General features: G+C 44.3%; 1 protein-coding gene across 7 annotated transcripts in view; it reads left to right on the top strand.

Annotated features, from left to right (window-relative positions):
- Nucleotides 1-6184: 6184 nt before the first annotated feature.
- Nucleotides 6185-16485, top strand: part of SMARCA2 (SWI/SNF related, matrix associated, actin dependent regulator of chromatin, subfamily a, member 2) — a 120131-nt gene continuing 109830 nt past the window's right edge. For 2 of the 7 annotated variants that reach the window (XM_049796621.1, XM_049796628.1), the window contains exons 1-2: nucleotides 6185-6305; nucleotides 15530-15790. In XM_049796621.1, the coding sequence (XP_049652578.1) occupies nucleotides 15566-15790 (225 nt within the window). In that variant the 5' untranslated portion in view covers nucleotides 6185-6305; nucleotides 15530-15565. Of the gene's footprint in view, nucleotides 6310-7594; nucleotides 7644-8539; nucleotides 8802-10497; nucleotides 10519-11086; nucleotides 11105-15529; nucleotides 15791-16485 lie in introns of those variants that run through there. The other 5 variants (XM_049796622.1, XM_049796623.1, XM_049796626.1 and 2 more) reach the window with 5 other exon arrangements.

The following is a 16485-nucleotide window of genomic DNA, read 5'->3' as shown; positions in this document are numbered from 1 at the left end:
AAAATACTGAAAGAATTTGCTCTTAAGGGACCATTCCCCTCCCCATTTGACTGTTTTGTTTTCCCTTATCATACCCACTGAGTTGATTTTTGATAAAATACATTTCTGAGATACAAAGGCTAATGAGAAGTTCTTGGACTTGTCTCAAAAGTTCTGCCTTTAGGTAGGAGGGAATCTCAACATATCTGGCTTCTTGATATAAAATAGGCTTCTGTTTGGTTGACTTAGAACATACTGGTAAGTTTCATAATTTTATTTGATAGCTGCTATTGTATTAGGCAAAAAAAAAAAAAGCCATGATTGAGAAACTGCAAATACATTCCACTGTTCAAGAAAAAAAAAATTATATTGATATAATCTGTGTTTTGCTTGTGCATTCACAATTTCATAGTCTCAAACCTGAGCACACATGAAACAGGCAATAGTATCCCAAAATAATACTGTGAAAACAGGAAAAAAAAAATCTCTACTTTTTCTCTTCAGGGAGTGAGAGTCAGAGTTATGATGTTGTCTGTGGTATTTTAATTTTTTTTTTTCCTGGTTGGCAGCAGAAAGCTATCCCATCTTTCATGCTATGAAGTTAAGTATAAGAGAAAAATGCATATTTAGGAAAGATGTAAGTCATGTTACCAGCAGTTAGAAAATTTAGGCCAAATTCAGTCTTATTTTGATCCCATTGTCTTAAACATGCCTATATCCGAGCAAAATGAACTCCGTATTTCAAGAAGCAGAGACAGTACTTGTAAGTGGTTCTCAAATTTTGTATAAATTATGAGCAGTAGCTTATTTAAATGCATATTTCTTAGATAGTATAATTCCACCTTCTAGTCACTATGCATAACACTGGCATAAACAGCATTGATGAAGGAACAAATATACTGGATGTGATTGTGTCTTTGTGACCACCATGCTTGATATACAGAACAGTCATAAGATTTTCCTGGTACATAACTATGACTTACCCAGAATGCAAGTGTAAGTCATGCTTTCTAAAGGCCTCAGTATTTATTACCTAAACAGATTTCCTTTCTAACCCAACTTCATACTGCAAACTAGAACTGATCCTGTAATATGTGCCATTCTTCAAGTAGTAGCCTGGCTTGAGTTGAGTGTTTTCAGAAGAAAACAACACGGTCATCTACACTTGTTTTTCCACTTTGACTAAACTGAACCACCACAATCTTCATAATCACACAACAAAGAATTTATTTTTTCCCGGTCTAGTATATTCACAACCTTTGCTGCTTACAGGACCAAAATTCTACAGCAGTAGTCTTCCCTACTGCCCTGCAGTTGGCACAATTCTAGTGTCAGGAGCAATAGAATAAGCAAATCACCATAGATTTTACTTCTGCTTCTTGTACTCAGAGACAAACTCAGAGACTGTTTAAAGATGGGTAAATTCACATTTGCAGTAGGAACACTATTAACTGCAAGAGCAGTGGCAAAAGGGACTCTGCAAGAACTACTTGCACCAGTTCAGAATTCTGGGTTTGCCCCAATGAGCTAAAGTTGTTTGACCACTTCCAGCAGGCAGTTTAACAGGCCAGAAATAGCCAAAACTAGGAAACAGATTATCTTACCAAAAACATAAAAAAAGATGAGTAGCTGCCAGGACCAGAACAGGTTAGCACCCAGGAATGAATGCTTAATAACTGAGTGCACATCAGAGTCCCAGCGAAATCTATTCTGGGCATGGTTCTATTCAGTATTCTTTTTAATTGCTTCAGTGATGACTTTGTTTTTTGTTTATAAAATGTGCAGCTGACACAAAGCTAGTGGGTTTTGGTGAGTACCTTAGGAGAGAGGATTAGAATTGAGAAATTGCAGAGAAGCTCAAAAATCATGAAGATAAAATCCAATAGAATCAAGTATAAAGTTGCAAAACCACAAAGACAAAACAAGGACCACCAGGTTAGGAAGTGAAACAGCAGCCTGAAAAAAAACAAGGAGAGAGAGATCAACAGCACAGTGTGCTTCTCCTCTCCCTTAAAACATGACATCAAACCAAACCCTGGAATTTTGTGGACTACAAAATCAATAGGAACACTAAAACATTATCACTGCGAGCCAACCCACCTTTCTCACACAGAGACTTCCTTTTGGAACATATTCAGAACAGCTCTTTAGACAAAGGACATAATTATTCCCCTCTACTTAGTCTTGAGATCTCAGCTGAATATTGTCTTTTGACATCACACTCAAACACACTTTGAGAGTTTAAAGCAAATGAAGCTACTTTTGAAAGAGACTCTATCTTTTAAACCTATGAAGACAGCAAGGTGATCACGTATGCCTCCAGAAAAAACAAGGCTGAAGGGAAAAGTGCACATGTACCAAGCACATTCATGGAAGCTGTATTAGAACAGAAATTATTGGTAAAGAGTACCCTCCCCTCTAGGATTCACATACTTCAGGTAGAATACTGTTCCTAACATACAATGGGTAGGTCATGAGAAGACTTTTGTGGGGAGCACCAGCAAAACAGCCGCTTTGCAGGGTTTCTTATCTCTGATCTACTACTTCATCACAGGGTTTGCCTTCAATGCTTAATGAAGAAAAAAAAAAAAAAAAAAAGCCTGCTTTTTCTGTTAGTTACCCAAGGCACATGAACTGTCTTGGTGCAAAAGGCAAGACACTTCCACCTTACTGCAGCAAACTCACAGAGGCCAGTCCTATTCCCCCATCTGATGATGATCTCAATGAACATACCTCACTGTAAAGCTGAAGTGTCTTGCCTTCACCCCATTTTCACCTTTGAAGGCTTTGATTAAAGTTCAAACCAGTATGCCTTTTCTCTCTTTTTGGGGCAAGAACTATCCACCAAACCAGGAGACATAAGGAGAAATGTTACACATTTCCATTTTAAGTTTCACTTGTGACCTCCCTGGACACTTAAAAAAATATTTTTGTTCTGTTCTGTTATTTATATAGAAACCTGAGCCATCTTCATTAAAGTTCTAGCTTAAACCCATTTTCACTGGCCACCTAAGCCAAGCAGCTGAACTTTGCTAGCAACTGGCTGAGGCCCTAAAAAATAAAAAAAAAAAAAAAAAATAAAAAAAAAAATATTACTCCTTTCTGCCATTTTTGCTGCAATGGCTGCAACCTCTGGCAGAGAGTTGGTAGCAAACAGCTATACAAACTGTTAACAGCAGGGGTTCTGAGGTGGTAATGGTGAGGCTGCTGTAAACATCTGCAAATCCCTGATAGTAATTACCTTCTTTTGGTGTAAGAGTGTGCCTGCAAGAGTTCTGCTGATGTATCAGTTTCTGAACAGTTTTAATTATATTGGTATCATTCCTCACATAAACAAACTTCAGTTCCACAACAACAGAGCTAGCTAGTCAAAATGGTACCTCTTCCAATCACAGTACTTAATCTAGTTTGAAAATATTATGTGCAATTTTACTGTTGTTGGCAGCATCCAAAGCATTAATTCAGTTAAGGGCCCTCATCTTCTTTTTTCCTTTTGCTAAGATAAACAAATAAACTGGGAGAAAATAATTTTATCCTTTAGCACATGATTATTCACCATGTCTGCATATTCACTATACATGAAGCTTCAGCCATCCAAGTCTTATAGTGAGCCCTTACTGATCCTACCAATTTCTGTAAGGATTTTCACATCAGTTGAACACGCCTGCCTTGACAAAAAACACGTTTTCCAACCCCTCAGTATAGGTTACAATGAGATTAAATGATACTTCATCAAAATACAAAAAGAAAAAGCCTTCAGACTGACATTAGCAACATGCCCATTCACCTGGAGTTCTTCTTGCCCCAAAATGAAATTGGCTGCTCCAGCTTTCCCAAAATAAATGTAACTGTGTAACTAAAGACAGGTGTATCTATCCCAAAGTCAAGTGAACATTTTTTTCTTTTGCTTGAAAGATTAATTCTATCTTCCTTTTTTCTTCCCTGTATTCTTTCTACCAAAAAGAACAGCTTGACCTGGTTTAGAATGGTTTGAGTGCTGTTGAGTCCAACAAGCAGTTGAGCTGTCTTGCAAGGAAGCTTCCCCTCCATTATGCGAGGCTTGTTTTCCGGAGAGAGAAAAGGCAAAGGGCCCTCAGATTTACTCTGGGGAATGGAGGAGGGGGGAAAAAACCCCCAGACTTCCTAATGAGTTACAGTAGGGTATGAGGGGAAAAAAAAAAAAGGAAATAAAAAAGGAAGAATCCCTTCACCCCTTTCATTGCCATTACCATAATTTTCCAAGAATGTTAACTACATTCTTTTATCTCAGACACTGGGTTGCAACTCATGGTTTAAGACAAAGCTAAAACCAAAATTATAAATTACTCATGGATCAAAAGTTTTACACAATGATATTGGTTATTTAGTATACAGTTTTGAATGTTTCCATTTCTTTGATTTTGCCCTCAGGTAAATGTTTTTCACAGACGATGGTGAACTGAAAATATAGCTCTTTATTTATCTGTTGGATACTTAATACTGTCCAGTTAGCATCAATTCTTACACATTTATCTTTCAGCATTTTGGTAGTCACTTTACACAACAGACAAGATGAAGCTAACATTTAAGTAACAACACCTTGGAAAACGGCTGCAACAGTAGTAATTAGCACTGTACAGCCGGCATTGTAACTTGGCTCTCGCTGCTCCTATTCAACCAATAAAAAAAAAAAGCCCCAAACTAAACACCACGTAAACAATAGCTGTCACTTAATGACCACAAGGTGCATTTGGTGCTCCCAGCATTGCTTCAGGTCCTTCACTACTCCACCTGGCCACAGCAGAGGAACTTCATGTTAAATCCTGTCACCTGAGCACCTGTAGTATCTGAATTTCCCCTGAACGTTTTTACTCTTTAGCACAAAGTGAAATCTACAGTAAGAGAGTTACACTAGCTTCAGAACTGCAAATACCTCCCACATGACAGGATAAAAAAAGATAATTACATATAACACCACGTATGACAGTTTGGCTCTATTTTTTTTTTAAAGTAGAGTCTACAACTAGCGTTCAAAACAACCCCTCAGACTGGCTGGCCCAGTACTTTAATGAAGTACTTAGTCGTTTGTTACATAGACAGGTGTAGGCAGCTTCTGCAAACAACACCAGAGCTCTGCAGCGCTTGGCTGCAGATCAGGTAAACGATCTACAGCATAAAAAAAAAAAAAAAATACAGCACCATCACGCGGAGACGAAAAGCGTACTTCCAAAGCAACTGTTAAAAAGCTAAAAGCACGGAAAGCACGCCAGACGGAAGAAAGATAATTACCCCTCCTATCCCCAAGAAGCAACACAGCCTCATTGTACCCGGCCACCACTTTAACAGCCGCCTCCAGACCCGCAACAGGCAGCAGCCAGGTCTTCCGAGCGGGTCCGTTACCACACGGGCAGCCCGAGCGATGCCTCGTCGCCGGCGGGCGTTGGGAGCGGGAGCCCGCCTGACTGACAGGCCGGCTCAGCTGGAATGTTCTCAGCAGCCTCTTCTTGCCCACGACGGCCCCCTCTCCCATCGGAAAACGGGGACGGGGGGTAAGTTTCGGGACGAACAACAAGGCCCGTCCATGCCTTCCCCCCCCCCCCCTTTTTTTTTTTTTTTTTTTTTTTTTGGGAGACAGCCGCCCCGCCCCACCTCGCCGACCGCCAGGTACCGGAGACCCCGACGCCCGTCAGGCCGCCTCCTGCCCGCCCCCCGCCGGCGGCGGGCTCGCCCCGGCAAGCTGGGGCAGCGGCACGGCCGAGTTCCAGCACCTTCTTCACCTCTGCCAAACCACTCCCGCGAGTACCGCCGCCGCCAACGCCCGCGCCCAGCCGCCGCCGCCGCCGCCGCCGCCGCCCCCGTCTCGGAGGGCGCTCCCGCTCCTCTGTCCCCTCAGCACACGCGAGCCGGGGAGGGGGTGAAGGGGCGCGGAGGAACCTCGGGCGGCGGCCCAAGCTGCCCCGCCGTTGCACGGCAGGTACAGGAGCGGGGCCCGGGGCGTACGCTCGCACCACGCTCCGCGCCCGCCACGCTCCTACACGCCTCCTCCCATCCCCAACCTCTCGGTTGAGCGACAGTCAGCCGACGCCAATGGGAACGCCCTTTCGGCGCAGGGGGCGGGCACTCCCCCCGCGGCGGGCCAATGGGGACGCCGCTTCCTGAGCGGTGGCGTCGGGGAGGGGAGGCGGTGGGAAGGGAGGCGGTGGGAGGGGCAGGAGTTTAGGAAGGGGAGGGAATGGCTGTCACCAATGAAGTCATGTTCATAATCTAGTCCCTCGCTCCGGTTCCGGACTCGGGTGACTCACCGAGGGGGAGAGGAGCGACATCCAGCACGGCGCTCCTCCCGGGCGGTAGGTAAATACAACTTACAACTCGGTCCGCGCCCCCCCCCCCCCCCCCCGCCCCGCTCCCCGTCCCTGGCACGGCGGTGCCTGCGCCGTCCTTTATTGTTAGTGATCGCGCCGGCACGCACCGTGCCCACCTTCCCTCCCCTTCCCCCAGCACGTCCCCGGTGGCCCCGGGCGCCGTCGTGCCACCTGCTTCCTCTCCCCACCTTCTCCGGCGCCCGGCCCTCCCGAATATTTATATCCCCCAGTGGGTGGAGAGAAGAAAGTTTTGAGCCGGTATTTCTGGAATAATCACGATGCAAATCTTCGGGGGGGGTGGGGGGTGGGGTGGGGAGGGAAAAAACCCCGCGCGGCGCCGCCGGTGGCTGACTTGTGAGTCAGCGGCACCCGCGGGAGGGACGGGGGAGCGGCGCCGCGCCCGCGCGTCTCCAGCCAGCAGCCGCCGTTGCCGCGGTGTGCGGCGGGCCGGCTGGCGCTTCCCACTGGCGCGGCGGGCGGGCTGGCACGGCGGCGACCGTGGGTCGTGGCACCCCTTGGTCTTGTCGCCAAGTGAGCGTGTCGCAGGCTGCGGGCGACGCGAGCGGCAGAGAAATGGATGCGGGGGCGCGGCGGCCCGCACCTCGGCCCCCAGGGCGGCTCGGCGGGGCCGGCGGCGGCCTCGCCTGCCGCCCCGCCTGGTGCGGGCCGCCTGGTGGGGCCGCGTTTCGGCGGCTGCCGGGGGTCGCGGGGTGAAGTTCACGGTGTCCGGCGGCGGGAGAATGTGTTGCGGTCGGGCTGTTTCTCCGCCGTGGCACCGGCTCGCCTGTAGAGCTGGCCGAGGAAGGGGATGTGGGGAGGCGTGAGGAGGGAGGAAGATGGTGCGAGGGGGAGCGGTCTTGGCTGTGAAGAGTAGCGGCGTTACCCGGCAGAGCCAGGGAGGCCGCGATCCGGATAATCTCCCTCCCTCCCTGCCTGCCTGTCACAAGCACTACACATACCGGGGAGGGGGGAGAAGGTGGGGGCTGGGACTTCGCCCGACAGGCTGCGGCTCCTGTTGCTTTCCAGTCTCTGGTTTTAACTGTGCAGTCAGTGACTCCTGCTGTAAAGGTGTCGCGATTTACTTTCCCGAATAGCTCGTCTTCCTTCCCCCTCCCCGGTCTCCCTGCAGAAATCATGCCTCCCCTCCCCCCGCGCCTTGCAGCAGTCGGCGAAGCGGAGTAGCACAAAACATGCGCTTGCAATTTTGTAATCGCCTTCCAAGCAAAAAAGCATTTTATTTCCGGTGTGCGCGGAAATTTTTTTTTTTTTTCCTTCTTACTGGGTCGGGCGGGAGCGAGGATGCGTACACACGCGGATGCTCAGGTAGACGCGGCTCGCCTGCCCCGTCGGGAGAGGGGGACGGCGGTGGTCGGCCCCTGGAAAAGTTCTGTCCCCTGCCGGAGGCGGAGGCCGGCAGCGGGCCGCCGCTGCGGCGAGCTCCCGGGCGGGGCAGGAGGGCAGCGGGGCCCGTCCCCGGGCCTCCGCGCGGGAGGAGAGGGAGGCGGTGGGAAGCGGCGGGGGTGGCCTTTACCGTCCCCCTGCCTGTGCGAGCGGCGGCGGCGGGCGGTCTGGAAGCCCCCGCCGCCGGCGCAGGCAAGCGCACGGACATGTTTGGTCGGCGTGACATGGTGGCGGAGGGAAGGAGCGGCGGGGAGACGGGCCCGGCCCGGCCCTGAGGCATGCCCCGGGCCGCTGGCCCGCCTGCCGCCGCCGAGGCCCCCACCCCCCCCACCCCCCCCTCGCCGTCGAGGTACGGGGCCTCGCGCGGCCCGCCGCCGGGAGCGGCGCAGCCATTGCTTGGTGGAGGGGAGGGAGAAGGTGGCAGCGGGGCCGGATCTCCAGGCGAGGACGGCTCAGCGCCTGTCGGCGGGGGCGAAAACTTTCCACAAAGGCCGGAGGGGGGGGGGGAGAATAGGGCCCTGTGGGTCGTGCGCGCCTGCCCCGGCGCCTCGGGGGGGGAGGCGGCGGCGGGGTGCAGCGCCGAGGCCTACGCGCCGCCCGGCGGGGCCGGAAGACGCGCGCGGGGCGGCCGAGGAGGGGGGGCGGGTGGCCCGCGGCCGAGCCTCCGCCGGTGCGGCTTGGCGTGGGGCCGTCTGTGTGCCCGCGCGACCACGCGGTGCCGTGTGTCCCCCGCGACCACGTTTGATTATGTCCGTGGTGCTGGGAGGAACAACCCCACCCCACCCCAAGTTTATGACGGCGGAACCACAAACTGCACAGGGCTGGGAAAGTTGCACCTCTTCTGAAGTCGAACTGAAGTTACGGTGAACCGATCGTTTTTGCTGTGGGTTTTTTTTTGTTTGTTTTCCCCGAAGAGTGCACTATGGTCATGTAAAGAGTGCTTAAGTGTCAGCATGACTACATAGATCACACCGAAGTTTTTCCTTGCTCTCTGCTGCTTATGTTTGATATTCAGACTTTCCAAACTTTAGGTTAACGCTGTTGCTTTTTAAGATGTCTTTTGATGAGCGTTTTGGATAGGTAAGTAAATAACCAACTGAAGAATCTGTAAGTGTTGTGTTTGTTTGGGTTTTTGTTTTAGCCATTTTAAGTATTTTGCATACTTCCCATAAAAAAAATTTATATGGCATCTATGACACGGCACTGTTCCGCTTCCATTCTGTTCTGTTTTGCTTTAGATTTTTTCGGTGTTAACTTGGTTTTAACCACAGTCTCTGAGACCCGTGCAATAAACATTGTACCGGAATTTAATTCCTTCAGTAGTATACCAGTTACACCTTCTGTAACACGGTGGGGTGGGGCAGTCTCTTCTGTGTAAGCTAGTATTGTTGTGCAAATAAAGGCACACTTTCTCTTTGGGAACCTAATTGCCCTATTACTGTCTTTGACTTTGTTTCTTTTATCTGTTTGTTACGCTAGGGGAAAAAAAAAAGCCATGTACCAGAAGGATGGAATTGGAGGCAGATTTTTATGCCCATATGAATCAGTAATAGAAAGCAAAAAGATTGTATGGATAATTGCAATGTAAAGATAAATCTGAAGTTAAGTGTATCATACAGCATATCTGGACTTGACAGAGGTGAGGGTAAAGCTTCATTAAATGCAAGATTTCTCTCACAAGTTATGTCTCAGTTTTAGGACTGGTATTTCTGTGGTGTTTCATAAAACATGCACCAGAAGAGTGTGTTCAAAGCAGCCTTAGAGCCTTCCTTTTGTTAATTTTTGAACTGGTCTGTGAGCGTTTCTTGTAAAGTTCGAAAAATGCTTTCACTCACACCTGAGGCTTGAAAATTGACAAGAGAAAAATTGCTCCAGCTAGCATTCTTGATGAAGATCTATTTGAAATCAGTATCTACAGATAAATTTTCTCTATTTTTGTTGGACTTTTGAAGTTAAGGTCAGAATGTGCACAGTGGCAACTTTAAAAAATGTCTGCACTTTACCTCCAATTTCCATGGTCCTGATTAGTAATATTGCTATGAACTAGTCATCCTTTTCAGGAGACTTTTCATTCTTCATATGATTTTTTTTTCTGGTGTTTTCTGCTGCAGTTGAAGTTCTCTACATATGAAGAGTGTTTCCTAGACCTCCACCTCTTTTGAACTTTATCTGTTTAGTTTTTTATTTTTCTGATCCTCTAGCGGAGTAGTAAACACAACGTACGACATAAAGATAGCTTGTCAGGAAAATAGCAACAGAGAAGAAGCTTATGCCTTACTTGCAAGATAAAATAAGGAAGAATGAATAAGGGAAGGAAGTAAGGCTTACTTAAACACAGCTTTGGTAGTTTGCAAGTATAGCAGAATAAGAAGACTAATACTTAAAATTGTTTTATTTGTTTTTGACACATGTAAAGTCATCACTTCTTGGGTGTAAACATTTTCCTGTTTGTGTCCACTTGATAGAGAATATTTCCTCTGTATCACTGCAGGGTTTGAGCACCCAGGTGGATCATTTAGAGCTGGGACCTTTGGGAAAAATTGAAAATAAGTTTGTTGTTAGGGAAACAATAACTTTTTCCTATCTTCACTGATATTTTACCATAAGTAACTTGTATTTAAAACAATCTTCTCCCTTCTTCCTCCTCTTCTTCCCTATTTAAGTAAAGACAAAGCCTGTCAGTAATATGGCGAGTTTGTTTCCTTCTGCCTACCTCTCATTATGGCTTTTGTTTTTCAGAATCTAATGTGAAGATGATGTTCAATAACTGTGATTAACACCTATAGGAAAGGTCACGGTATGGAAACTTAGTCTGTAACCAGTCAGTGCTGTCATGAGTCAGTTTTCTGTGCCCAAAACATATAGTGGAATCTACATATGTAGCAAACACAGACTTCATCTTGGGCGTTGTCTGCTGTGACTGTGGGGTTAAAAGGCAGTTAAACTTCTGAATGCAGCTACGTGCCCTCCTCTTTTCCTGAAGGGTATTGCCTTCTGCAGCAAAGCCATCAGAACGGATCATATGTCTGTGCTGTAGCCTCTCCATTGAAAAATCTGGTGGCGTAGCTTAGCCTAGCTTCTGTGAACTCTACTTGTGATGATGCCTTTTGACTGACTGTAGTACATTCAACCCCCAGCCAGTCATTTCTTGGTGCTGATGTTAGTTTTTCATAAGAGGGTGGGCTGTAAGTTAGAGTAGCTGAGAAGTTGCTTTATGAGAAACTGAAACAGCTACACAGTAGGAATAAGAATTTCTACAAGAATATTTGTAAGGCATTGGAGGCAGGGAGTATTAGGACTATCATCCTGAAGTAAACTAACTGTCTCTGCATGTGAAAAGGAAAACCCCTTATGCTGGATGACTCCACAGTGAAGATTCTGGCGTAAGTACATCACCCATTCTAGCTCTGCTGGGTTGCATGCAGGTGGTCTTTGGTAGACAGCTAGACAAGCAGCTGAAGCAGTGTCCAGAGGTTTTTGTCTCTGGCCTAAGTGTCTTCATAAGCATAAAGGTGCAGCAGTTCTGATTCTGTGGTTTGTAGTTGAGACTGCAGATTCCCTTCCAGAAGGTTTTGAAGTTACAGTGAGGTTACATACGTGAGTATGCAAAGGTAGAATCTCTCAGCTGTTACTGTGTTTGGTTTCTCTTAGGGGAACTGAATAACTCTGGTTTATGTTAGTTGAAGATTTGACTCTTTACTGATTTTTTGGTTTTTTCATGTAAACCTGTTTATTGACTGAATCATTGTTAGATGAAATGACAGTAGATAAATTCTGATAAATGTTAATGCAGAGCGTCATGTGGGGTTGTACCATACAAAACACTGATTTGCTTCCAAGTATTGCAAGTTATTTGTTTTAATTATGATGAGCTGGTGTCATTATTAATCAGTACTTAAACTTTGAACATCTTCATTTGATTATGTTTAGCAGATTAAGCAAATACTATGAATCACTGACAATATCATTCCATGTTTTCTGTGGTAGTGTAATAAAGATAACTCCTTTAGCCTGTGGTATATCACAGTTTCACAGTATATCTTTTCAAAGGCACCTGTGAATCATGACTTCAGTTGGAGATGTGTGGGGCGAAGTAGACTGTAATTATTTTTCTGTGAAGGCAGAGTTACAGTTGGCTTTGCCGTGTGTATGAGGCTGTTGCGTGGGTCCACGTTTCCTTTTCATTGGATAGAAGTGGTACAGTTTCCTTACTTTCCACTACCTATTCAAGGCAGGGGATCTGGCCAAAACATCCTGGCTGAAGCTCAATTTAGGTTGACTCAGTCATGGAAAGGCAGAAGTTATATTGGATGGTGAAGGGAAACAGCTAGGAGAATTATAAATACTTACTGTTCCATCTGTTCTTAGACTTGGTGTGTGCCCTGTGTCAACGCAGTCTATGATCTCTGGATCTTTTTGGGTGTCCAGCTGTCTTGAATTCAAAGTAATGCAAGTGGTTTGTTACCTGCTGTGGTTTAGTTTTGGATCTACTAATGTTGCATACCTTCTTCATGTGAAGGTAATTTTGGTTTGACTTTAATGAGACTTTTATAAGGGCCTACAGGAATTGGGTATCTAGCTCTTCCTGAATTTTAGTAAGAAATTTAATTTAATTTTAATAAGCCTGATTTCTGTGGGGTTTTACACAATCTCAGCCTTAGTAAATATAAACTAATCTATTTTTGAAACATGTTAAATCAAAAGCTCTTTAGCAGTTCTGTTCTGTGAACAGATCCTTAGTTGGGAGGACCATTTATAATGTGTTCTCGTTTATGGCAGTGGCTGTTTTTTAAATTTTGTGGACTACTATTGCCACAGAAAATTGCTTTGTCTCTTTATGTCCATGGGTGTCTTTGGACAGGATTTATTACTTGCATTCAGGTAGTATTTTCCAGTATTTTATGTTCCCCTGATACAGATCTTATAAATTACTTGTTTCTTTTTTATTTTTTTGCATAGATGTATGTTCTTTGACATACAAAAATCTCTGTATACAAATCTGTTTAAGACAATCCACAATTAACGTAAGATTGGGTGAGTTTATCTGCTCTTAAAGAAGGGTAATGAAAGGACGTGATTTGATCTAAGGGGTGCAACATTCCTCTCTGGTAGTTCTTGTTTTTCACGGGGTGGGCACTTGCTAGCCCATTAAAAAGAATTCTAAATTTTCTGAATTTGCGTACAGGACACATTTAACGTATATGTAAAAGACAGTGTAACTAGTGGAGCTGAGACTGGAGCCAGTTAATTTTTGAGAACTGCAGGTTGAATTTGAAATAGAGGTGAACAGAGGGGTAGATTTTGATAACCATTTTAATGCATAGGTGTAGGTAGAAGTCTTTTGTGAAATAGGATATTTTGGCATACTTTATACTGATAGTAGTTTTGTAATTGATTGTGTTGTGGTTCTGTATAAATTGTTCTGGGTTGTGGTGGTGGTGCTGCTGGGTTCTGGCTTGTTAAAGGGCTGAATTTGGCTTATAACATGCAGAGAGAGTCAGCTGTTAAGAGTGACAGTCTTATGTTTTGCAATGTAGTGACTGACTCATATAAAAACTCTTTGTTGTGTGGAAACTTATGTTGTCCCGCATACAGCCATTCTGTAGGCCCCTTGTAGGAAGCTATGGCAGTGGGTGCAGTTGTTAACATTTAATAATGTGATTCCTTTTGTGGTAATGTTGTGGGGTTGTAGGGGACTAATCAGTGACTATAGGGTTCGTTTTGAGCAGAGAAGCTTCATAGGCATCTCCCTGTTTTACCCTGCAAGGAATAGGATCCCAAGGTAGCTTATTTCAGGTGAGGGTATTTTATTTTAGATGAGTTAAGCATTGTTCTAATTTGTTGCCTTTAATCAGAAGAGAGTAGTAGCTATTAAAAAATAACAAAAGGGAATTTATAAGCAAAAGCTATTGAACTGTTTTGGATCCTGACAGAATGATTAGGTAATTGGGGGTAAATAAGTGAAAATGGTCTTGATGTAGTAGCATTTTATCTTCTGTGTGGGTTCTGATAAGTAAAGACTCCTGCTCATGAAAGAAGAAAGAGGATCAGTTCTGTAAGCTTTGAATGCCCTGATTGCTACCAGTAAACACCAATCTACTTTTTTTCTGACATGTCTTGCAGATCCGGCCTCCTTTCTGCTTTGTTGGGAAACTTGGGAGGGTACTTTTTCTTGAGTGTCTGTTTCTTAATTTGACTACAAGCCAGGGTAAAGAGTGTTACAGTGTGGCTTTAAATAAGCAGTGTTGTAACGGTTACACCACTTACTCATGTTAGAAAGTAATTACTACTAACTATGGATAGTGATAAACCTTGATGTGGAAGGTGGAACACTCTTCTGTGATAAATTCTGTAAGGAGAGAGGCTGGGACAGAGAGTTGTCTTAGGCCTTGTAATGTACTATTACATCGTAATTAACTTGTACTAAATTAGAATGTTTTTTAATAAGAGTAATTTTTTATTGTATTGGTTTTTTTTTTATTATGGGACAAGGAATCAGGGGCAGTAACCTTACTATAAAACTACACCCAAAGAAAATGAAGGCAACAGACTAAGCCCATTTAATGGTCATCTGCTGCTGAAATTGGTGATCCTACTTGCTTTCTTGTGCTGGTGCTGGCATTGGCATTTATCTGTCCTTTCAGAAAGTCAGTTCAGTAACCTGAATCACTTAAATGGTTTTGTAGTTTTGTTTTGTTTGGTTTTTGTTTTTGTTTTTGTTTTTTTAAATATAGGCTTGCTTTTCTGGTGGCTTAACTACTCAGATAGTGAGATCGCCATGTGATCAAACACATGAAAATGGTGCTGTTGGGAGCGGGAAACACCAAGAAAGATGTTTTATCTCATTGACAGCAACTGACCACCAGTTTTGTAAAAATACGGCAGCTGTGTCACTGCGTTACAATAGCCTGACATTAGTAAACAAAAAGTTCCCAATATTAGACTCTGGTAGAAGTTCTCAGAAAACTGAAGAAGAATGATAAAAGTTCTCAGAAAACTGAAGGATGTTTCAAGCCTGTAGCCTGCATCAGTTAGTTCTACTAGAAACACAGAAATAAAAATAAGTAATAATTGGTTTTCTAGCCTGTAAAAGCCTGTTGTTTGTTCTCAGGGCACTTACTGTTCTATAAGCCGCTTGAGCTGTACTCTTCTGGTCTGCGACATTGGCAGAACTGCTCAAGTGAATTATAACTGTTCAGTCCAAAGTAATTGTCTTTTCTGTTGTCTGTTATTTGATATTATGATTGCATACAGAGATAATCAAAGAGGTCCTACATTAATATGTAACTTAAAAAAAAAAAAAGTCAGAAAATAGCCTTAATAATCCTTTTAATACTTGTTTTGCTGCATTACCATTTTATAAGTACGAATTTCAGTGCAGTCACATCTGTTAAGGGAGAGACTTTGAACACACATATGTTACAGAGGTGCCCAGCTATCTTCCCTGCCTTTAGTAGTACTGTGCTTGACCCCACGTGATGCACCTGATGGTAGCAATTCACTGAACTACCATTGTCTCTGGTAGGTGTTTCCTAGCATACCAGTTGCTTTGTTCTGTAATACAATCATCTAGGAATTGACTGAACTATCAGGATCCTTATCCTTCTAGTGGGCTTTTAGAAGGATGGCCAAACTAGTGTGCAACATTAAGAATAATTTAAGCATTTTCTGCTGATGACAGCTTGCATGTGTATGTGTGTGTGTGTGTGTAGTGATTGACGGTAGATTTTACTACATTTTTTTAAATGCCCCTAATGTCACATAGAAATTCTGTTTTTGTTTTTGTTTTGTTTTGTTTTTGTTATTAGAACTATTCTGCTAATTGAAAAGGAGACAGAAAATAGATGTCCACGCCTACAGACCCTGGCACCATGCCTCATCCTGGTCCTTCTCCTGGACCAGGACCTTCACCTGGACCGATTCTAGGACCTAGCCCAGGACCAGGACCATCTCCTGGCTCAGTTCACAGCATGATGGGGCCAAGTCCTGGTCCGCCCAGTGTCCCGCATCCAATGCCGACAATGGGGCCTACTGATTATCCACAGGAAGGCATGCACCAAATGCATAAGGTAATAGTTTATTACAAGTGAACCTTTTTTTCCTAGAGTTCTCTCCACTGATTAGAAAAGCTACATTTAGACCTGCATAACTGTTATTACACATCATATATCACCTGCAAAACTGCAGCTACACTCCTGTTCTGTCTTTATTACTAAAGATGATGCATATATCAGATTAAACACAGTTTCCTTGTTCTTAGTAGACTGCTTAGAACTCTGAGATAGTAGCTTGCAAATCTTCATTTGTAAACTGTACTTTTCAGTAAGGTGGACATTACTAGGGAAAAAACCCTTGAATTATAGTGTTAAAACCTTATGGTAGACCTTTCTAACCATCTTCTTTTTTTCTTTTTTTTTTCTTCTTGTCTGTTTGGATGTATCTTGTGTTTTTCAGGGGTGGTTTTCAGTTTTGCATGAACTTTTTTTCTTTTTAATTAATATTTTTAACTCTTAAAGGGCTTGAGCTTATAAATTTGTTTACTCTTACATGTTGGTGAAAAAAATGGTTTCCAAGTTATTTTATAAAGGCTCCATCTTACTAAGGAATTTAAAACTATGTAGGGCATAACGTGTGAATAATTGGACTTCAGTGGTTGTTGTCATACACTTAAAATTGCATGTGTGTATAGACTATCATTAACGTCTTTTGCTTTGAGGAAATACTTGCTTGTGTGGAATATCCTTTTTGAGAACAGTCTTTTTAT

The sequence above is a fragment of the Accipiter gentilis genome, chromosome Z, assembly GCF_929443795.1.
Source record: "Accipiter gentilis chromosome Z, bAccGen1.1, whole genome shotgun sequence".
NCBI classification, from domain to species: domain Eukaryota; kingdom Metazoa; phylum Chordata; class Aves; order Accipitriformes; family Accipitridae; genus Astur; species Astur gentilis.
Note: the sequence above shows the minus strand (reverse complement) of the source record. Positions and strands in the feature narration are given on the sequence as shown.